The sequence below is a fragment of the Salmo trutta genome, chromosome 13 (genome assembly GCF_901001165.1).
Source record: "Salmo trutta chromosome 13, fSalTru1.1, whole genome shotgun sequence".
Taxonomy (NCBI): domain Eukaryota; kingdom Metazoa; phylum Chordata; class Actinopteri; order Salmoniformes; family Salmonidae; genus Salmo; species Salmo trutta.
Genome location: NC_042969.1, coordinates 74,842,862 through 74,865,952, shown reverse-complemented (window position 1 = coordinate 74,865,952; position 23,091 = coordinate 74,842,862). Strand labels below are relative to the sequence as shown.

The 23,091-nt window shown below is 44.3% G+C and overlaps 1 protein-coding gene across 2 annotated transcripts in view; it reads right to left on the bottom strand.

The window, feature by feature from the left end:
* Positions 1-4,118: 4,118 nt before the first annotated feature.
* Positions 4,119-23,091, bottom strand: part of LOC115206529 (ephrin type-A receptor 4) — a 71,941-nt gene continuing 52,968 nt past the window's right edge. The window contains exons 6-17 of one of the 2 annotated variants that reach the window (XM_029773630.1): positions 22,290-22,414; positions 21,959-22,118; positions 21,218-21,329; positions 19,677-19,732; positions 19,132-19,245; positions 16,273-16,458; positions 8,373-8,434; positions 7,954-8,163; positions 7,669-7,818; positions 7,249-7,442; positions 5,351-5,509; positions 4,119-5,168 (exon numbers count right to left, since the gene is read on the bottom strand). In XM_029773630.1, the coding sequence (XP_029629490.1) occupies positions 5,054-5,168; positions 5,351-5,509; positions 7,249-7,442; positions 7,669-7,818; positions 7,954-8,163; positions 8,373-8,434; positions 16,273-16,458; positions 19,132-19,245; positions 19,677-19,732; positions 21,218-21,329; positions 21,959-22,118; positions 22,290-22,414 (1,643 nt within the window). In that variant the 3' untranslated portion in view covers positions 4,119-5,053. Of the gene's footprint in view, positions 5,169-5,350; positions 5,510-7,248; positions 7,443-7,668; positions 7,819-7,953; positions 8,164-8,372; positions 8,435-16,272; positions 16,459-19,131; positions 19,246-19,676; positions 19,736-21,217; positions 21,330-21,958; positions 22,119-22,289; positions 22,415-23,091 lie in introns of both variants that reach the window. The other variant, XM_029773629.1, reaches the window with a different exon arrangement.

Here is a 23,091-nt window from a genome sequence, read left to right as displayed (position 1 = left end):
CAGCTGGAGGAGAGAAAGAGAAAGAGAAAGAGAGAGAGAGAGAGAGAGAGAGAGAGAGAGAGAGAGAGAGATTGCGTGTGAGAGATCACGTCAGTGATGGTTGGTTTTGAATGTTTTCAGTTTGAATGCCAGTTTCTGCCTGGCATAGAACTACTCAAACATCCTTGTGATGCCCAACAACACATACCAGTTAAAGTATATGGAAAGTTCTAGTCATTCATTGCTTAACAAAAACATCAGCCTTCACCAACCGATACAATGACATCACTGCATTATTGGTTGGCAAAAACCAACAATAGAAAACATTTCCTTCATCATGGGAACCGTTCCTGAGTCATGCCGCTCTGATAGGCTGCAGACCTGGGTTTAAATACTATTTAAAATCGTTCAAATATTTTAATCATTTGGTTTAGCCTGCCTGGAGTGCCAGATGGGCGGGGTTTGCAGTTTTGCTACTCTTCTATTGGTTCCATTGCACCAGGCAAGCGCAATCAAGCCCAGTAAAAGTATTCAAAATTACTTCAAATAGTATTTGAACCCAGGTGTGAGCGGCTGTGGTGTGCTGTCTGCTGACTCAGTCAGTGATTAATCGTCCTCATTCACACGCCAGGCGGTTTAGAGCAGTGACTGATCTGAGAACAGGGCTTATTGATTTACTCTACGGCCTCAGGTGCCGGGCTGCTGGTTTATTAACACACCACTCAAACAGCTCAGCACTCAATGAGCTCACCACTGCAGAGAGTTACACAGTACTACAGTATGTACACACTGCAGAGAGAGAGAGTTAGACAGTACTACAGTATGTACACACTGCAGAGAGTTACACAGTACTACAGTATGTACACACTGCAGAGAGAGAGAGTTAGACAGTACTACAGTATGTACACACTGCAGAGAGTTACACAGTACTACAGTATGTACACACTGCAGAGAGAGTTAGACAGTACTACAGTATGTATACACTGCAGAGAGAGAGAGTTACACAGTACTACAGTATGTACACACTGCAGAGAGAGTTAGACAGTACTACAGTATGTACACACTGCAGAGAGAGAGAGTTAGACAGTACTACAGTATGTACACACTGCAGAGAGAGTTAGACAGTACTACAGTATGTACACACTGCAGAGAGAGAGTTACACAGTACTACAGTATGTATACACTGCAGAGAGAGAGATTTAGACAGTACTACAGTATGTACACACTGCAGAGAGAGAGTTACACAGTACTACAGTATGTATACACTGCAGAGAGAGAGAGTTAGACAGTACTACAGTATGTACACACTGCAGAGAGAGAGAGTTAGACAGTACTACAGTATGTACACACTGCAGAGAGAGAGTTACACAGTACTACAGTATGTACACACTGCAGAGAGAGTTAGACAGTACTACAGTATGTACACTGCAGAGAGAGTTAGACAGTACTACAGTATGTACACACTGCAGAGAGAGTTAGACAGTACTACAGTATGTATATACTGCAGAGAGAGTTAGACAGTACTACAGTATGTACACACTGCAGAGAGAGAGAGTTAGACAGTACTACAGTATGTATACACTGCATAGAGAGTTAGACAGTACTACAGTATGTATCACTGCAGAGAGAGAGAGAGTTAGACAGTACTACAGTATGTATACACTGCAGAGAGAGAGAGTTAGACAGTACTACAGTATGTACACACCACAGAGAGAGAGAGTTAGACAGTACTACAGTATGTACACACCACAGAGAGAGAGAGTTAGACAGTACTACAGTATGTATACACTGCAGAGAGAGAGTTAGACAGTACTACAGTATGTATACACCGCAGAGAGAGAGTAACACAGTACTACAGTATGTATACACTGCAGAGAGGAGAGAGTTAGACAGTACTACAGTATGTACACACCGCAGAGAGAGAGTTAGACAGTACTACAGTATGTATACACTGCAGAGAGAGAGTTACACAGTACTACAGTATGTACACACCGCAGAGAGAGAGTTAGACAGTACTACAGTATGTATACACTGCAGAGAGAGAGTTACACAGTACTACAGTATGTACACACCGCAGAGAGAGAGTTAGACAGTACTACAGTATGTATACACTGCAGAGAGAGTTAGACAGTACTACAGTATGTATACACCGCAGAGAGAGAGTTACACAGTACTACAGTATGTATACACTGCAGAGAGAGTTAGACAGTACTACAGTATGTATACACCGCAGAGAGAGAGTTACACAGTACTACAGTATGTATACACTGCAGAGAGAGTTAGACAGTACTACAGTATGTATACACCGCAGAGAGAGAGTTACACAGTACTACAGTATGTACGCTCTGCAGAGGGTTAGAAAGTGTAATGGCCAACAGTACTGCAGTATATACAGTGCATTCTGAAAGTATTTGGCTTTTTCCACATTTCCACACAATACCCCATAACAACAAAGCAATTTTTTTCCAGGTAATTATTTAAAAAAAATTAAACAGAAATATCACATTTACGTAAGTATTCAGACCTTTTACTCAGTACTTTGTTGAAGCACATTTGGCAGCGATTACAGCCTCGAGTCTTCTTGGGTATGACGCTACAAGCTTGGTAGTTGGGAGTGTCTCCCATTCTTCTCTGCAGATCCTCTCAAGCTCTGTCAGGCTAGATTAGGATAGTCGCGGCACAGCTATTTTCAGGTTCCTCCAGGAATGTTCAATCGGATTCCAGTACAGGCCTCTGGCTGGGACACGCAAGGACATTCAGAGACTTGTACCGAAGCAACAACTGCATTGTCTTGGCTGTGTGCTTGAGGTCGTTGTCCTGTTGGAAGGTGAACCTTGACCCCAGTCTGAGGTCCTGAGCACTATGGAGCAGGTTTCACCAATGATCTCTCTGTACTTTGCTCCGTTCATCTTTCCCTCCATCCTGACTAGTCTCCTAGTCCCTGCCTCTGAAAAACATCCCCCCCACAGTATGATGCTGCCACCACCATGCTTCACCATAGGGATGGTGCCAGGTTTACCGCCAGACGTGACACTTGGCATTCAGGCAAAATAGTTCAATTTTGGTTTCATCAGATCAGATAATCTTGTATCTCATGGTCTGAGAGTCCTTTAGGTGCCTTTTGGCAAACTCCAAGCAGGCTTTTATGTGCCTTTTACTGACGAGTGGCTTCCGTCTGGCCACTCTACCATAGATGCCTGATTGGTGGAGTGCTGCAGAGACGGTTGTCCTTCTGGAAGGTTCTCCCATCTCCACAGAGGATCTCTTGGTCACCTCCCTAACCAATGCTGCAGAAATGTTTTGGTACCCTCCCACCAGATTTGTGCCTAGACACAATCTTGTCTCGGAGCTCTACGGACAATTCCTTTGACCTCATGGCTTGGTTATTGCTTTGACATGCACTGTCAACTGTGGGACCTTATATAGACAGGTGTGTGCCTTTCCAATGTCTAATCAATTGAATTTACCACAGGTGGACTCCAATCAAGTTGTAGAAACATCTCAAGGATGATGAATGGAAACAGGATGCACCTGAGCTCAATTTCGTGTCTCATAGCAATGGGCCTGAATACTGAATAAGTTATTTCTGTTTTTTATTTTGAATACATTTGCAAACATTTCTAAAAATCTGTTTTTGCTTTGTCATTATGGGGTATTGTGTGTAGATTGATGAGGACCCTTTTGTATTTATTCTAATTTAGAATAAGGCTGTAACATAACAAAATGTAGAAAAAGTCAAGTCTGAATACTTTCCAAATACGCTGTACATAATGATCCAGGTCAGACCTGAATATTTTCACATACTATAGTGTTTTATAGTTAATATTTGTTTTGTGTGTGTTAATGCAAACAAAGATACGTCAAATAGAAATCAAATGAATTAAAATCAAATTAAATGTTATTTGTCACATGCTTCGGAAACAACAGGTATAGACTAACAGTGAAATGCTTATGTATGTGCCCTTTCAACAATGCAGATAGATAAAAAGATAAATAATTGTTTAAAAACAACAAAACGAGAAATAAATACACAATGAGTAACGATAACCTGACTAAAAGAACTAAGGGAAGGGTAGTTTATAGATCCTTACCATGGGGATTGATGATTGAATAATGTCCAGCATGTATTCTCTTGTTTATTTTGATGTGGTTGTCATTGTTATTTTGTTACATATCCATCTCTCCGCAGTAGTGCACAGTCATGTCCAAATAAATTCCATACTCCTTTGCTCTCAGTTCCACATTCAGGAAACAAATACACAGTAAGAATCCAACTGGTCCAAACAGCTGTCCGTCAAAGAACATAGAGCAATAATCAGACCCAGGGGGGCGGGCTGTAATCCAAAAGGGGTGATGAAAGATGTTTGAGAAGGGATGAGATGGTGGTTTGGGAGGACAAGGGATAGGAATGCACCTTTTTAGATCAAAGACATTCTGAGAAAATGTCCAGAGTGCAAAAAAACAGCCCAATCTGGGACAAAACAAGACCAGTACAGAGCAAAAAACACAGAACCCCCTTCCCCTCCCTCCTCCATCCCTCCCTCCCTCAACCTCTCAGATTCAGAACATCAGTGTTTATCTCAAGGTTGGAATCCTCCATTTTGTCTGTTGGTGTTAGAACGGATGCAGCTGAGAAAGACAGTCGAGGGTATGGCAGCGAGTCACAGAGAACAAGTCATACACACAGAACAGAACACAGTTACGGGACAGAAATCTGCTCTGTGGGTGTTCCAGAAAGAACTTTCCAGAAATATTACTCTTGCCTAGAGGAGCGATCCCCTCTGAATTCCTTCCAGACCATTGAAGGCACTCCAGTTGGCCTCTCGGAAAAGCTTTCCGTCCATCCCGTTCTCAGCGCCGCTCGGACAGAAAAATATCCCGTTCTCAATAGGGCAAGGTCTAATATCTGATAAAAAGTGCATATTTGTCCCACTTTTCTTCTTCTTGTTCTTTTCTTCTTCTTTTAAATCCAATTTAAAGTGCATGGAAGAGGTAAACAATTTGATTGTTCATTTGTCTTTTGATATTTAATTTGTATTATCCGTTAGAAATGAAGTCGTTTCCTTCTCGTTGATCAGACCGGAACCATTCTGCCTTGCATCTGTTGCATTTGGGAGAGCATTCCCTGGACGCTGGTCAGGATCTTATTCTGGTGTGCAGCTGAGGAGATTCCAATTCGGCCCATGTCCCTGTTTTAACAAGAGGAGGAAAGAAATCATTAGGAACCAAGACAAACTATGACAGCTTCCTGATTCATATGACAGATTTAACATCCTCTCTAGGTGTCAACCCAGCCTAATATAAATCAGTAAAAAAGTCAGACAGGTCTCTCCTTGATGCATAAATGCTGAGTAAACCAAGCATAACTCACTCCTGTGTCATATGAACCACAGCCTCTGGGATGGTGTATCCTGCTGCGGTGAAGTTGTCGCTGTATCTCTCCATGCCGATGGCCTGCAGCCAGTCCTCCACAGAGCCCAGGGCCGAGGCCACCTCCGGGCTGACCGGCTCCAGGAGGGTGGTGCTGGGTCTGGGGACGGAGAGGGATGGAGGGGGAGAGGGTCAGTCTACATCCAGACAACTTGCACTATATTAAAGCATCGGTATCTACAACTTTCAGTTGTCTAACCCACCTAAATCTTTAGTGAGTTTTCTTTTGACCCACCAAATAAATATATATTTTTTTTGTAAGTACAATCTTCACCCATTGACCGAAATCAATAAGCCTCAACCCACTAACTGTGTGTCGAGCTTCCTAACCCAACATTTTTAGAAACTGTTGTCATACAACTTGGCAGTGAGAAACTGTTGTCATACAACTTGGCAGTGAGAAACTGTTGACATACAACTTGGCAGTGAGAAACTGTTGTCATACAACTTGGCAGTGAGAAACTGTTGACATACAACTTGGCAGTGAGAAACTGATGGATTAGAATGGCACTGCTCTTGTTTCTTATATCACCTGTCACTCAGACATAACTACAACACCAGAACAACCAATTAAATCTGGACCAGAGGAGGAGAGAGAGACAGTGCCCTTTGGCTTTATGGTTAGTGAGATTTTTCATCCTCTGACGTTAGCCTATCACAGGGGCCAGGCACATGTGAACTACAGTCAACCCTGAGACTTTGAAAAAGAAACTGTAATTATTCAGCCTCTCTTCTTTCTGTCTGTCTCTTTCCCCTCTCTCTCTCACACACACACACACACACACACACACACACACACACACACACACACACACACACACACACACACACACACACACACACACACACACACACACACACTGGAATCAGCAGGTTAGACAAACTAAGCGCTAGCATGCGTCCCATCCCTATTTGTCCTCCAAGACAGAAGCCAAGTGAAACACAGTTCCTCCCTTGTGTCACCGACACGGTTAGTTAATTGTTATTTAAAGAGAAAACATTAACAACACACACTGTGGCTTTAACCTCCCACTGCTTCTCCTCTAGCATGCAGATATTCATCATGACTCGGTCCTTCTTTCAGGCACTCACCAACACCTTTTCCATCCGTTCATCCCTCCTTCCTAAGCTTCACAACGATGTCTGCCATCAAATATTTACCCAGGGCCGGTGCGATCGAGGTGAGGGACTGAGCACACTCACTACGGTCCCGCTCCACTGCTCCCCTCCTCCATAATTTAACAGGTGTTGGCTGAAAGGCTTGGGCTGCTGGGTTCAATCGCCACTTTGGTCTGGCTGGGGGGCGTCAGGGTAGGGTGGGGGGGGCTCTGGGGTAGTACACAGGCCCCTTACTTCGTTGCGAAATACTGTGGTGCTTTGGGCATCTTTCTCCATCTCTACCACCCTGAGCCATGGATTGAGATGTTACTAGGGCCCCCAAGACCTCACCCTTGTTCCTAACCCCCCCTGTAAAATCTGTTTATGGGATTCAGTTCCACTAATTATTCCTCTAGGACTCTCTCTCCCATCCTCCCCCTCTTTCACCCTCTCTCTCTCTCCCTCTATCCCTGGGTTAAAGAAGAACATTTCCTCCCTCCCCGACGAGCTCTGGGTCTGTACAAATACGCAGTTCCACCTAGGAATAACGGCTCCTACTTAAAGGGGGCTTCTTATAACATACTGCTAGCTACCATTGTAATTCTCACCTCTATTAGAACACATACCTTATTTTACAAGGTGTACCATTCAGTTAATGTTGTATGGAAGTACAGTATATAAAACAGTACTGATGACACACATTACAATAATAGTGAATAAACTAAGAAATCTCTGTCTCACCGTGTGGTCTCTCCTCCAGTCCTCTTCAGGCTGTTGGGGTTCCGGATCAGTTTGTCCAGCATGTTGACGATCTGGCCAAACTTGGGCCTGTCGCCCCTCTCCCTCTGCCAGCAGTCCAGCATCAGCTGGTGCAGTGCCACGGGGCAGTCCATGGGCGAGGGAAGCCTGTACCCCTCATCTATGGCCTTGATCACCTGTGGGGAGAGAGGGCAGAGGTTAGAGGTTAGGGTTGATGGTAGACTGTGAGAAATTACTCAGCCATCCTAATTACACTATAACGATGATGTTATTATAATTGAATAATAGGAAGTAATCATGAAAATTGTACAGCTGTAATTACACAGATAATATTTCTATAATGACATAACATCCTTATTATTTGACGTTTTAAACCTGAATATGTTCTTACTGTAGACTTACATCCTGGTTACTCATGTCCCAATATGGGCGCTCCCCATATGACATCACTTCCCACATTACGATGCCGTAGCTCCACACGTCGCTGGCCGAGGTGAACTTCCTGTATGCAATGGCTTCTGGGGCTGTCCAGCGAATGGGGATCTTCCCTCCCTGTGATTGACAAGTAACAGGCAAATAGTATCGCTCACACTGTACCAAATACGTAGGTACATACAAGCATGAAAATGCTGAAATGTATTAACACTACAGCCAAACACAAACTTGTGCACACACACACACTTTTACCCTGGTGGTGTATGCAGCCTCGGGGTCGTCCTCCAGTACTCGTGACATGCCGAAGTCAGACACCTTACACACCAGGTTGCTGTTGACCAGGATGTTGCGTGCGGCCAGGTCTCTGTGGACGTAGCTCATATCAGACAGGTACTTCATGCCTGACGCGATGCCACGCAAGATGCCCACCAGCTGGATCACTGTGAAACGCCCGTCATTCTTCTAGAGAAGCAAACAAACAAATCAATGCATGTTAGGTAATGTTTGTATGCAGTGGCAGGATGGGATGATGCTAATCTTTATGACGCTGCTTGGCTAACATTCATTAAGAGGATAACGGCTGTAATAGTCACACCTAGAGTTCTGAACATTTGAAAGCAGACACATACCACATATAGAGTTGAGTACACAGACTGCATTGCATGACTTACCCTCAGAAACGCATCCAGCGAACCGTTCTCCATGTACTCTGTGATAATCATCACTGGTTTACCTGAAGAAAGAGAGGGAGGGAGGGAGGGAGGGAAAATGAAAGGCAGATGATTATGGAGGTAAACGATGCACATCACTGCCCAACGCAGCAGGAGAGCAGTGGGGGGTGGTGTGTGTGTGGTGTGTAGTGTGTAACGTGTAGTGTGTAGTGTGTGGTGTGTTGGGAGGGGGTACACCATTCGTCTCAGTCCGTAGTGATTAAATTAGTTCAGTGTAAAGGTGTGTACTCACATCTCCTCCTTACTCTACACAGAGAGAGGGATATCTACTGTAACATAACACCACCACCCCACCCACACACACAAACACACTCACACACCATCAAGTACACTAACAAGCAAACACACAATCACGTACACTAACAAGCAAACACGCAAGAAATGTGCACGTAATGTTACAGTGCCTTCAGAAAGTTACAGCCCTAGACTGTTTCCACATGTTGTTGTTACAGTGCCTTCAGAAAGTTACAGCCCTAGACTGTTTCCACATGTTGTTGTTACAGTGCCTTCAGAAAGTTACAGCCCTAGACTGTTTCCACATGTTGTTGTTACAGTGCATTCAGAAAGTTACAGCCCTAGACTGTTTCCACATGTTATTGTTACAGTGCCTTCAGAAAGTTACAGCCCTAGACTGTTTCCACATGTTGTTGTTACAGTACCTTCAGAAAGTTACAGCCCTAGACTGTTTCCACATGTTGTTGTTATAGTACCTTCAGAAAGTTACAGCCCTAGACTGTTTCCACATGTTGTTACAGTGCCTTCAGAAAGTTACAGCCCTAGACTGTTTCCACATGTTGTTACAGTGCCTTCAGAAAGTTACAGCCCTAGACTGTTTCCACATGTTGTTACAGTGCCTTCAGAAAGTTACAGCCCTAGACTGTTTCCACATGTTGTTGTTACAGTGCCTTCAGAAAGTTACAGCCCTAGACTGTTTCCACATGTTGTTGTTACAGTGCATTCAGAAAGTTACAGCCCTAGACTGTTTCCACATGTTGTTGTTACAGTGCCTTCAGAAAGTTACAGCCCTAGACTGTTTCCACATGTTGTTGTTACAGTGCCTTCAGAAAGTTACAGCCCTAGACTGTTTCCACATGTTGTTACAGTGCCTTCAGAAAGTTACAGCCCTAGACTGTTTCCACATGTTGTTGTTATAGTGCCTTCAGAAAGTTACAGCCCTAGACTGTTTCCACATGTTGTTGTTACAGTGCCTTCAGAAAGTTACAGCCCTAGACTGTTTCCACATGTTGGTGTTACAGTGCCTTCAGAAAGTTACAGCCCTAGACTGTTTCCACATGTTGTTGTTACAGTGCCTTCAGAAAGTTACAGCCCTAGACTGTTTCCACATGTTGTTGTTATAGTACCTTCAGAAAGTTACAGCCCTAGACTGTTTCCACATGTTGTTGTTATAGTACCTTCAGAAAGTTACAGCCCTAGACTGTTTCCACATGTTGTTGTTACAGTGCCTTCAGAAAGTTACAGCCCTAGACTGTTTCCACATGTTGTTGTTACAGTGCCTTCAGAAAGTTACAGCCCTAGACTGTTTCCACATGTTGTTGTTACAGTGCCTTCAGAAAGTTACAGCCCTAGACTGTTTCCACATGTTGTTGTTATAGTGCCTTCAGAAAGTTACAGCCCTAGACTGTTTCCACATGTTGTTGTTATAGTGCCTTCAGAAAGTTACAGCCCTAGACTGTTTCCACATGTTTTTGTTATAGTACCTTCAGAAAGTTTCAGCCCTAGACTGTTTCCACATGTTGTTGTTACAGTGCCTTCAGAAAGTTACAGCCCTAGACTGTTTCCACATGTTGTTGTTACAGTGCATTCAGAAAGTTTCAGCCCTAGACTGTTTCCACATGTTGTTGTTACAGTGCATTCAGAAAGTTACAGCCCTAGACTGTTTCCACATGTTGTTGTTACAGTGCCTTCAGAAAGTTACAGCCCTAGACTGTTTCCACATGTTGTTGTTATAGTACCTTCAGAAAGTTACAGCCCTAGACTGTTTCCACATGTTGTTGTTATAGTACCTTCAGAAAGTTACAGCCCTAGACTGTTTCCACATGTTGTTGTTACAGTGCCTTCAGAAAGTTACAGCCCTAGACTGTTTCCACATGTTGTTGTTACAGTGCCTTCAGAAAGTTTCAGCCCTAGACTGTTTCCACATGTTGTTGTTACAGTGCCTTCAGAAAGTTACAGCCCTAGACTGTTTCCACATGTTGTTGTTATAGTGCCTTCAGAAAGTTACAGCCCTAGACTGTTTCCACATGTTGTTGTTATAGTGCCTTCAGAAAGTTACAGCCCTAGACTGTTTCCACATGTTTTTGTTATAGTGCCTTCAGAAAGTTACAGCCCTAGACTGTTTCCACATGTTGTTGTTATAGTGCCTTCAGAAAGTTACAGCCCTAGACTGTTTCTACATGTTGTTGTTACAGTGCCTTCAGAAAGTTTCAGCCCTAGACTGTTTCCACATGTTGTTGTTACAGTGCCTTCAGAAAGTTACAGCCCTAGACTGTTTCCACATGTTGTTGTTACAGTGCATTCAGAAAGTTTCAGCCCTAGACTGTTTCCACATGTTGTTGTTACAGTGCATTCAGAAAGTTACAGCCCTAGACTGTTTCCACATATTGCTGTTACAGTGCCTTCAGAAAGTTTCAGCCCTAGACTGTTTCCACATGTTGTTGTTACAGCCTGAATTTAAAAAGGATTAAATGTAGATGTTTTGTCACTGGCCTACCCACAATACACCATAATGTCAAAGTGGAATTCGTATTTTTTATTGTTATGTTAACTAAATAATTTAAAATGAAAAGCTAAAATGTCTTGAGTCAATAAGTATTCAACCCCTTTGTTATTGCAAGCCTAAATACGTTCATGAGTAAAAATGTGCTTAACAAGTCACATAATAAGTTGCATGGACTCACTCTGTGTGCAACATGATTTTTGAATGACTACCTCATCTCTGTACCCCACACATACAATTATCTGTAAGGTCCATCATTCGAGCACTGAATTTCAAACACAGATTCAACCACAAAGACCAGGGAGGTTAATACCTCACAAAGGAGGGCACATATTGGTAGATGTGTAAAATGTTTTAAAAAAACAGACATTGAATATTCATTTAGGCACGGTGAAGTTATTAATTACACTTTGGATGGTGTATCAATACATTCAGTCACTACAAAGATACAGGCGTCCTTCCTAACTCAGATGCCAGAGAGGAAGAAAAATGCTCAGAGATTTCACCATGAGGTCAATGGTGACTTTAAAACAGTTACAGAGTTTAATGGCTGTTAACCTGATATGGATAGGGGGCAGTATTTTCACCGCCGGATGAAAAAACGTACCCGATTTAACCTGGTTACTACTCTTGCCCAGAAATGAGAATATGCATATCATTAGTAGATTTGGATAGAAAACACTCTGAAGTTTCTAAAACTGTTTGAATGGTGTCTGTGAGTATAACATAACTCATATGGCAGTCAAAAACCTGAGAAAAATCCTACCAGGAAGTGTAGGATCTGAGAAATGTAGTTCTTCTTTCTAGTCCCTTTCGAAACTACAGTATCTGTGCTGTTACGTTACACTTTCTAAGGCTTCCATTGGCTGTCTAAAGCCGTCAGAAAGTGGATTGAGCCTTCTCCTGTCTCTGGGCAGAGTATAGGAGCTTAGTTATTGAGTGGTCTGCCTGAGGACAAAGAGATTGTCCAGTTGGAATATTGTCGCAATTTTACGTTAAAAATACCATAAAAATGTATTTTAAACAGCGTTTGACATGCTTCTAAGTACGGTAATGAAACATTTTGACTTTTTGTGTCTCGAATTGCGCTCGCGCGTTACCCTTTGGATAGTGACCTGAACGCACGAACAAAATGGAGGTATTTGGACATAACTATGGATTATTTCGAACAAAAACAACATTTCTTGTGGAAGTAGCAATCCTGGGAGTGCATTCTGACGAAGATCAGCAAAAGTAATACAATATTTCTAATACTAATTGTGAGTTTAGGTTGCCCCGAACTTGGCGGGTGTCTGAATAGCTCGCCGTGATGGTGAGCTATGTACTCAGAATATTGAAAAATGTGCTTTTGCCAAAAAGCTATTTTAAAATCTGACACAGCGATGGCATAAAGGAGTTCTGTATCTATAATTCTTAAAATAATTGTTATGTATTTTGTCAACGTTTATGATGAGTATTTTTGGAAATTCACCGGAAGTTTTTGGTGGGAATACATTTTCTGAATATCACGCGCCAATGTAAAAAGCTGTTTTTGGATAGAAATATGAACTTGATTGAACAAAACATAGATGTATTGTATAACATAATGTCCTAGGAGTGTCATCTGATGAAGATCATCAAAGGTTAGTGCTTCATTTAGCTGTGTTTTGGGTTTTATTGACATTTATGCTTGCTTGGAAAATGGCTGTGTGGTTATTTTGGTCTATGTACTCTCCTAACATAATCTAACGTTTTGCTTTCGCTGTAAAGCCTTTTTGAAATCGGAAGCATGTACAGAATAAAAACATTCCACAACATGCATCCTGTTTGCAACAAGGCACTAAAGTAATACTGCAACAAGGCACTAAAGGAATACTGCAACAAGGCACTAAAGTAATACAGCAACAAGGCACTAAAGTAATACAGCAACAAGGCACTAAAGTAATACTGCAACAAGGCACTAAAGTAATACTGCAACAAAGCACTAAAGTAATACTGCAACAAAGCACTAAAGTAATACTGCAAAAAATGTGGCAAAGCATTTACATGTTTGTCCTGAATACAAAGTGTTTGGGGCAAATCCAATACAAGACATTACTGACTATCCCTCTCCATATTTTCAAGCATAGTGGTGGCTGCATCATGTTATCGTTATGCATGTAATTGTTAAGGACTGGAGAGGTTTTAAGGATTAAAAAAGAAACGGAATGGATCTAAGCACTGGAAAAATCTTAGAGGAAAACCTGAATCAGTCTGCTTTCCACCCGACACTAGGAGATGAATTCACCTTTCACCAGGACAATAGCCTAAAACACATGGGCAAATCTACACTGGAGTTGCTTACCAAGAAAACAGTGAATGTTCCTGAGTGGCCGAGTTACAGTGTTGACTTAAATCTACTTGAAAATCTATGGTAAGACCTGAAAATGTTTGCGCAGCAATGATCAACAATCAATTTGACAGAGTTTGAAGAATTTTGAAAAGAATAATGGGCAAATGTTGCACAATCGAGGTGTGGAAAGCATTTAGAGACTTACCCAGAAACACTCACAGCTGTAATCTCTGCCAAAGGTGCTTCTACAAATAACTGACTCAGGGGTGTGAGGGGTCTAAAGCTGAAGTTCTCCAACTCTGCATTGGAATGGTCCGATTGTCAAGAGGCTGTCAGACACGGCTCTGTGCGATGTGTGATTTGCGCTCCATGACTTACAGGACTTCAGCAGCACCCCAAAGAGGATGTGGAGTTCAACTTGAGAGGGGAGCCTCTATTCAACCATCTTTGCTCTGTTTTTTCTTTTTCCCTGCTGCCCCCGGGCCGCCGCTGACTGACAGCTCGCCAAACAAGTCCGAGAAGCGTCTAACCTACGACCCTCAGCTCGCCCCTTCTCAGCCCTGCCCTCTTCCTCCCAGCCTATTTGCATGCTAATGTCTTGTTTACTGAATACGTCCTGCCGCTTTTGGTAATGAACTCTGGGCAGGGGCCCCGCCAATAGGCCGATTATCACCTGTCCAAAAAAATGGCTAGGGATGGTAGAGGACAACGTATAAGAGAATGTTTGGATAACAATGAGGTAACGTTAGGGGAACGTTATTATAGAGAGCTGACGCTGATGTGAGAACACAAAGAGGCCTGCTACTAACCCTCACTGGAGCCTTCTTTCTTTACAAAAGGATTCTTTCTAATTTATCAGCGCTTACATTATGTAAATGTGGGAATTTAAATGCATCACTTCCTAAAGGAAAGCTGGGAAGGCGCAAAGTGTTAACAACTCACGATGGACGGTTATTAATTATGTCAGAGTGACGTTAAGAAAAAATAAATAAAGGCCCAAGATGACAGGGTGTACTGGCTCAGTTCTGAGTCTCTGATTTTAGCCTATTTATGTATTTAGTGCATATTTAGACTTCATCAATAATTAATAAGACTTAATTGGCCTCTTGGACATGCAGTGCTGCCGTACTGAGGCGAGATGGAAGTCCCTTTTAACTAGATTGGAATAGGGAGGGGAATTCAAATAATGGATTCTTAATAGATTCCACCGACATACTCAAGTGTGAAGGACTAATTGCTGAGAAACGGGCGTCAAGCTTTTTGTCATTACAAAGAAGGGAGGAAGGAGAGAGGGAAGGAGAGGGATATTGGATGCAGTCCTCCTCGCTTAAACTTTCTCTGTTTTTAAGTCTGTTTCTGTTTCCAGTCTGGTATCTCATTTACTCATTCTCTTCATCTTCTCTGTGTCTGTTTGTCTTTCAGCCTCCCCTATGCTTTCTCAATCGTTCTACCCATGGTCACGACAAGATGTTTAGGGTTGGGAGTGTGAATTTTTTGTGTCTGCTGATGCGTATTTTGCGTCACTCCGCTCATACAGGAGTTGTAAAGACCTAGTGCACTATAATGTGCTGCAGCACCCTCAGCAACCCTACTTCCCACAGCTATGGTTCTAATCCCCACTATACCCCTCTCCTGCACTCTCCTTCTCTCTCCTCTCTCCTAATCTTACACCCTCTCACATGTGTTATCCTCCTCTATATCTCATCCTCTCTCTTCTGCTCATCTCCTATTTCTATCCTTCCTTTATCTCTGATTCCCTTCTTTCCTCCCTATCCATGCCTCTCTCTTTCTCCCACTTCCTCCCCCACTCTCTTCTCAATTCAATTAAATTCTGTCTCTCCGTTGAGAGGTCTGATTTGTGATAAGTGATCAGGCCTGTGGTGTGTATGGTTGTGTCATGTCAGGCTGTGGCTGTGCAGACTGAATGGCTGACTGTGATTGGTCTTATCTCCTAGAGAGGAGGACAGATGGGGCAGTCTGTCCATCTAACCAGCCAACAGCCAAGATAACTGGGACTCTGAGGTAACACTCACACACACATGTACCTAATCAAAGGTGAACAGACACACATTCATAGTAAAAGGCAATAAATAAAACGCTAAACCAGCATGACATCAATACAAACTCACGCTCAAACACACATGCACACAATGCACTACGAAGTGAACACACAACTAGTTTCCCAAACGTACACCCCCCTCCCCCAACACACACTCTAAACAACAGCGTCTGGTGTGGTGGCAGTACAGGGTCTGTCCTGCAGATAGGATATCACTCTCTAACCCCAAACACATTTACAGCTGACACCATGATTAATGAGCTAGCTACAGCGCAGGACACATTAACCCTGTAGCCGACCTGGACCAGACCTGTTCCATCTGGACTCCAACCACCTGGGGATTCCCAGGATGGGCTCCGTGTCCGGACCCACACCACCCCTCGCCCCTATCCAAGGCCCTCTGGGTAACCGGGCTGGGATGTGAACGACCCCCCCCCCCCCTTCCGCCCTTGCTATCTCCAAACTCACCCAGAACCACAGACGTGGTTTGTAATGATTTACAGAGTCTTTATCTGAGCTTGTCCCTTTCAGGATTATTTAGTCACCTCATAGTTTATGTTTTCCATAGGTGAAATATAGAGCATATGATTGGCTCTCTCTATTATAAGCTCCACAATATTTTGATTTACTCATATGTGTTTACATTTACTCATATTTATTTCAATTATGCATTTTAAATCATTTTAAATTATTGTAACTTAGCTAAATACTCTCCAATCAGGAGCCTACTTACACTTGGTGACCACTCCCTCCAGGTGAATGATGTTGGGATGGTCAAATTGGCCCATGATGCTGGCCTCAGACAGGAAGTCCCGCCTCTGCTTGTCGGTGTATCCCGCCTTCAGGGTCTTAATGGCGACACAGATCTCCCTCTTTCCTGGCATCTTCAGACGACCACTGCACACCTCCCCAAACTCACCTGGAACACACACACACCTTATTATAAAACACACACCTTATTATAAAACACACACACACACCTTATTATAAAACACACACACACACACCTTATTATAAAACACACACACACACACCTTATTATAAAACACACACCTTATTATAAAACACACACCTTATTATAAAACACACACACCTTATTATAAAACACACACACACCTTATTATAAAACACACACCTTATTATAAAACACACACACACACCTTATTATAAAACACACACACACACCTTATTATAAAACACACACCTTATTATAAAACACACACACACCTTATTATGAAACACACACACACACACACACACTGGTCGTAAAGATGGGACCAAGGTGCAGCGGGAATGTGTGAACTCATCTTCTTTTATTGAAGGAACGTGAACACAAACAAAATAACAAACAATGACGACGAAGACAGTCCTGTCAGGCTAAACATGGAACAACTACCCACAGAAACCCATGAAAAAACACCCCTACTAAATAGGACCTTCAATTAGAGGCAACGAGAAACAGCTGCCTCCAATTGAAGGTCAAACCAATAAACTAAGCATAGAAATAGATAAACTAGACAGACATAGAAATAGACTAACATAGAACATTGCCCAACAAACCCCGAAACACATTAAACAAACACCCCCTGCCACGTCCTGACCAAACTACAATAACAAATAACCTCTTTACTGGTCAGGACGTGACAGTATCCCCCCCCAAAGGTGCAGACCCCGGATGCACCTCAAACAAAAAAAACACAAAAATAAACACAAAAATAAACCCCAAAACAAAAATAATCCCAAACTAAAGGGAGGGAAGGGAGGGTGGCCACCGTCACCGACGGTTCTTGTGCTACACCCCCCCCCCCTCCCCAATCCTCCTACTATGGAGGTGGCTCAGGCTCTGGCCTTATTCCCCAACCTAACCACCCCCGCTGAAGGCTCAGGGCTGATGCGCGTCGCTGGAGACCTCGGGCTGATGTGCGTCGCTGGAGACCTCGGACTGGAGGGCGACTCTGGCTGCGCCGGTTCCGGACTGGAGGGCGACTCTGGCTGCGCCGGTTCCGGACTGGTGGGCGACTCTGGCTGTGCCGGTTCCGGACTGGTGTACGACTCTTGCTGCGCCAGTTCCGGACTGGTGGGCGACTCTGGCTGCGCCGGTTCCGGACTGGTGGGCGACTCTGGCTGCGCCGGTTCCGGACTGGTGGGCGACTCTGGCTGCGCCGGTTCCGGACTGGTGGGCGACTCTGGCTGCGCCGGTTCCGGACTGGTGGGCGACTCTACAGGCTCCGGACTGTGGGCCTTCTCTGCAGGCTCCAGACTGTGGGCCATCTCTACAGGCTCCGGACTGTGGGCCATCTCTACAGGCTCCGGACTGTGGGCCGTCTCTGCAGGCTCCGGACTGTGGGCCGTCTCTGCAGGCTCCGGACTGTGGGCCGTCTTTGCAGGCTCCGGACTGTGGGCCATCTTTGCAGGCTCCGGACTGTAGGACATCGCTGGAAGCACAGGACGGGGAACTGTCGCCGGAAGCTCTGGACGAGGACAGTTCATACTGTCGCCGTTCCTCCCTCCCTCGCTGTCTCCACCTGTTTCCATGGCAGGGTCTTGTCCCCTGCCATTACCTCCTCCCATGTCCATGATGTCCTCCACTCGCTTCTCTCCCTGGCCCAGGGTCCTTGCTCCTCCTGGGCCCGCTGCTTGGTCCGTTGGTGGTGGGTAGTTCTGTCACGCTCGTCGTAAAGATGGGACCAAGGTGCAGCGGGAATGTGTGAACTCATCTTCTTTATTGAAGGAACGTGAACACAAAACAAAATAACAAACAATGACGACGAAGACAGTTCTGTCAGGCTAAACGCTAAACATGGAACAACTACCCACAAAAACCCATGAAAAAACACCCCTACTAAATAGGACCTTCAATTAGAGGCAACGAGAAACAGCTGCCTCCAATTGAAGGTCAAACCAATAAACTAAGCATAGAAATAGATAAACTAGACACAGACATAGAAATAGACTAACATAGAACATTGCTCAACAAACCCCGAAACACTCTAAATAAACACCCCCTGCCACGTCCTGACCAAACTACAATAACAAATAACCTCTTTACTGGTCAGGACGTGACACACACCTTATTATAAAACACACACACACACCTTATTATAAAACTCATACACACACACACACCTTATTAGAAAACACACACACACCTTATTATAAAACATACACACCTTATTATAAAACACACACACTTTATCAAACTCACAGGAAAATACATACCCATACATTTTCACATTTTCAACACGGTGAGGAAAAGACCTAATAACAGGTACCACACACTTATTTTTAGTGGAGGGAGAGAAGGGAACAGGTGGTGGTGGGAAAGGGGGCTGTACTTTAATCATTGATCGACCCCCTCTGATCCCAAATCCCTCCTTCTCAGTTGAGCAGAAAGAGAGCAAGAGAGAGGGCTAATGATTATTTTCTATTATTGGTCACCAGCTAACTTTTTGCACTGGCAGACAGGGGAAAACAGGAACATTATAGATTGTTTTCTCTATTGACCCAATGAGTCTGGCCAAATATTACCAGTCTGACAGAACGGTCATGTTGACATAGTAAAAGTATGGTCAATAATAAGTCTAGTCCGTACCGATGCCAATGACTTTCTCAATCTTGATACAGGAAGCGTCGATCTCCTTGGCAAACTCTCGGACAGCCTGGTTGGGGTCTTCGTAGGTGAAGGGGTCTATGTATATCCTCACTCCTGAGAGAAAGGAGGAGGGTAAAGGGACGTTTAATGCATTCTGACCAGCAGAGCTCGGTCTGTTCCTCATTTTCCCCATGCTGTGGGCTATACTGCCGTCCTCTTTTCTCCTTTATCCTTTAATTCCTCAGCTTCTACATTACAACATCCGATGTCTCTGTTAGATTGGTGTAATAACTCTGAAAAATGATATGAATGTATTTATCTTCTCAATAGGTTCTCACTGGAAAACACTGGCAGAAATGTTATATGGCATTACTTTTGGAATATACATTTCATTCACACTTTTTTACAAACATACTTTTTTATTATTCTATTAACCAATTTAATACTTTTCTCAGCGGCTCTTCTGACAACGATGAAATAATGAATGGTGCTGCTCATCAGTGAACGTTGATACTAGCGTATGATGAGTAGAGTGAGTGGTCTACCTTGGTGTTGGTGTTTCTCTTCATCAGCATCCTGCTTGGCCTTACTGTACTTACTCCTTCTGGGGAGAAAAACAACATGGCCGACGTGGTTAGCTAGGTTCAGCAGCACAGAGCTAATCCATGGTGTTATTATTGATGTGTTCACTGGCTGTTTAAGACCACCAGATGTGCAGGACAATGTTGCACTAATGACTTTAAAACATGACAATGTGTCCTTTTAATGACTGTTAAACAGCTCTGTGAGCCACGCTGAGCACTACCCACCCACTCCTCCCCCACAGGATGGTCAAGACACAATGACAGACAGTTACCGTCAATGAATATGAATCAAAGATGGCCACCTGCTTGGCTGGGAGAGCCGCAATCACACACACATGCACACACGCACACACACACACACACACACACACACACACACACACACACACACACACACACACACACACACACACACACACACACACACACACACACACACACACAAACATCTTCCTCTCCATCGCCCACACTCACACTCTATGTGCGCAATCACACAGGAGTGCACACACACACACACACACACACACACACACACACACACACAAACATCTTCCTCTCCATCGCCCACACTCACACTCTATGTGCGCAATCACACAGGAGTGCACACACACACACACACACACACACACACACACACACACACACACACACACACACACACACACACACACACACACACACACACACACACACACACACACACACACACACAGGCCAGTAAAAGACAGAGCGTGGTTAAAGCGTGAAAAGAGAGACCCCATCTGCATGTCCTGCTCTACTGCTCACTGGTTACCACCCTCTGATTGGGTCACTGCAAATCCACCTGCTCTCTCTGTCTCTTCCCCACTCTCTCTACAGGTCACAGTAACTAACTACTGCCCCATATTACAGCCACACCAACATTTTATTTAATAAGGCAGGTCAGTTAAGAACAAATTCTTATTTTCAATGACAGCCTAGGAACAGTGGGTTAACTGCCTTGTTCAGGGGCAGAACGACATATTTTTACCTTGTCAGCTCAGAGATTTGAACTTGCAACCTTTCGGTTACTAGTCCAACGCTCTAAACACTAGGGTACCCTGCCGCCCCAGATATAGAGATATAGAGGGATAGAGATGGAGGGAGGAGAGGGGGAGAGAGGAAAGAGGCGATGGAGTGGGAGAAGAGGAGCGAGGGTTGCTGATTACATCTCTTCAGCTGTCACACCGTCAATCATGGGGCTGTGTGTGTGTGTGTGTGTGTGTGTGTGTGTGTGTGTGTGTGTGTGTGTGTGTGTGTGTGTGTGTGTGTGTGTGTGTGTGTGTGTGTGTGTGTGTGTGTGTGTGTGTGTGTGTGTGTGTGTGCGTGCACTTATCGCCAATGTGTGACAGCCACTTTTTCCAGCCTGACTATGCAGCTGCCAAGCAAGACATTCTCATCACGGAGGCAAGATGGAGAGAAGGAAAACAGAGAGGGAGAGAGTGAGAAAGGGAGAGAGAGAGGTGGGGGGATGAGAGTCTCACCTCCTGCTGATGACGAAGGCACTGATGAGGATGAGGAGGAGAACAACACTGCCCACCACAGACACCAGCAGCACTGTGGAGTTAGTCCCATCTCCGATGATAGGAGCTGGAACTGAATATGGGAGGGAGGGAGGGAGGGAGGGAGGGAGGGAGGGAGGGAGGGAGGGAGGGAGGGAGGGAGGGAGGGAGGGAGGGAGGGAGGGAGGGAGAAGAGGAGAAGACAGGGGAGTGAAAATTGAGAGGAATACAAATGCAGTGAGAAAGAGAGAGAGAAAAATGAGAGGTAGAGAAAGAGTGGGTGGACAGAGACAGAGAAAAGTCAATATCATTCAGTCTGATCAGGTCCAGAGACGTTAAACCTACAGTACATGTTCCTCTCCCTTCCTCTCTCCCTCTGTGTGTGGCCCAGAGTATTTGTACCTGTTCCGTATCCTCCATTGAGACACAATGCAGTACCATTCCACTGAGCAAAGACTGTGTGCTTCAACGTCTTATTGCCATGGGCCTCTATGTCTATCTCTATGTCACCACACACAGACACCTCTTCTTAGAGGGATCCCAATGTTTCACTACAGGACAGAACAGAGTCATCCTGCCCACACTATGTCTATCTCACTCATGTTCCGACATCTTAGAAGCTGTGAGATAGATGTAACTGGGAAGCGAGTGTCACTTCCTCTGTGTCACTGTGACATCATCACAGTGATTTGTGCGATGCTGTCAATTCAGCGCTCCACTCACCAGAGTTGGTCATGAACTCGAAGGGAGCGCTGAACTCTCCGTAGCCGGCGGCGGTGCGAGCGCGCACGTGGAACACGTAGGAAGTCAGAGGGGTCAGGCCTTTGATGTCAGTGTTCCTAGATGACGTCTTGATGATGCGATAACTCCTCTCATTCTGGTCCTGAAGGACAGAGAGAAAAGTCATTTTCCTGGCATGTCACAGGTTCTTACTTCAGCTTCACCTTTTCACTGTTAATAAAAATGGAAATTTCTCAACCTGTCAGGTTCAATGTTATTTTGAAGCATGAGGAAAAAAACTGCATTTCCCAGAGAACTGCATTTCCCACCTCACCTTCTCGTAGTATTTGACTTCGTACTCCAGGATGACCCCGTTGGCTTTCTCAGGCTGCTGCCAGGCCAGGGAGATGGTGTGTCTGGTGATGTCCTTGGCCTGGATCGAGTTGACGGGAGACGGGGCTACGGACAAAAATAATCGAAAAAAAGAGACAGATTTTAGCATTGACCTTTCCTGTCTTGTTGTTTTGACCATCTGAGCCACTATGTCTGTTTCTTTCCTATTGCTCTTTCTGAGAAAGTCAAACACCAGACCATGCCATGAGGCAATCAACTCTGTCTGTCTGTCAGCTTGGCTCCCAGTCAAAGAGCTTAGGCCCTGTACGGATAAATGACTACGGCTACAGCGTTACAGCTAAGGAGTCCAATGGTGAAGCGCTACTGCTAAGCCAAACGGTTGGAAAACATCCCATCCCAATGGCTTCTCCAAGCTAAGCTATCTCACTTCCTGTCCCACCAATTCCAAAGATTCTTCAGCCACCCTGGGAAACCACTACATTGCTATGACATATCCCCTGCTGTCCTGTTTTATTTTCCTTTATTTAACTAGGCAAGTCAGTTAAAAGAACAAATTCTTATTTTCAATGACAGCCTAGGAACAGTGGGTTAACTGCCTTGTTCAGGGGAAGAACAACAGATTTTTACCTTGTCAGCTCAGGGATTCAATCTAGCAACCTTTCAGTTACTAGTCCAACGCTCTAACCACTAGGCCACCTGCCACCCATCTTCAACGGAGCCAAACAATAGTTTTTTATTAAACGTAGACAGAGATCATTATCTAAAGCCCATTCTACAGCAGC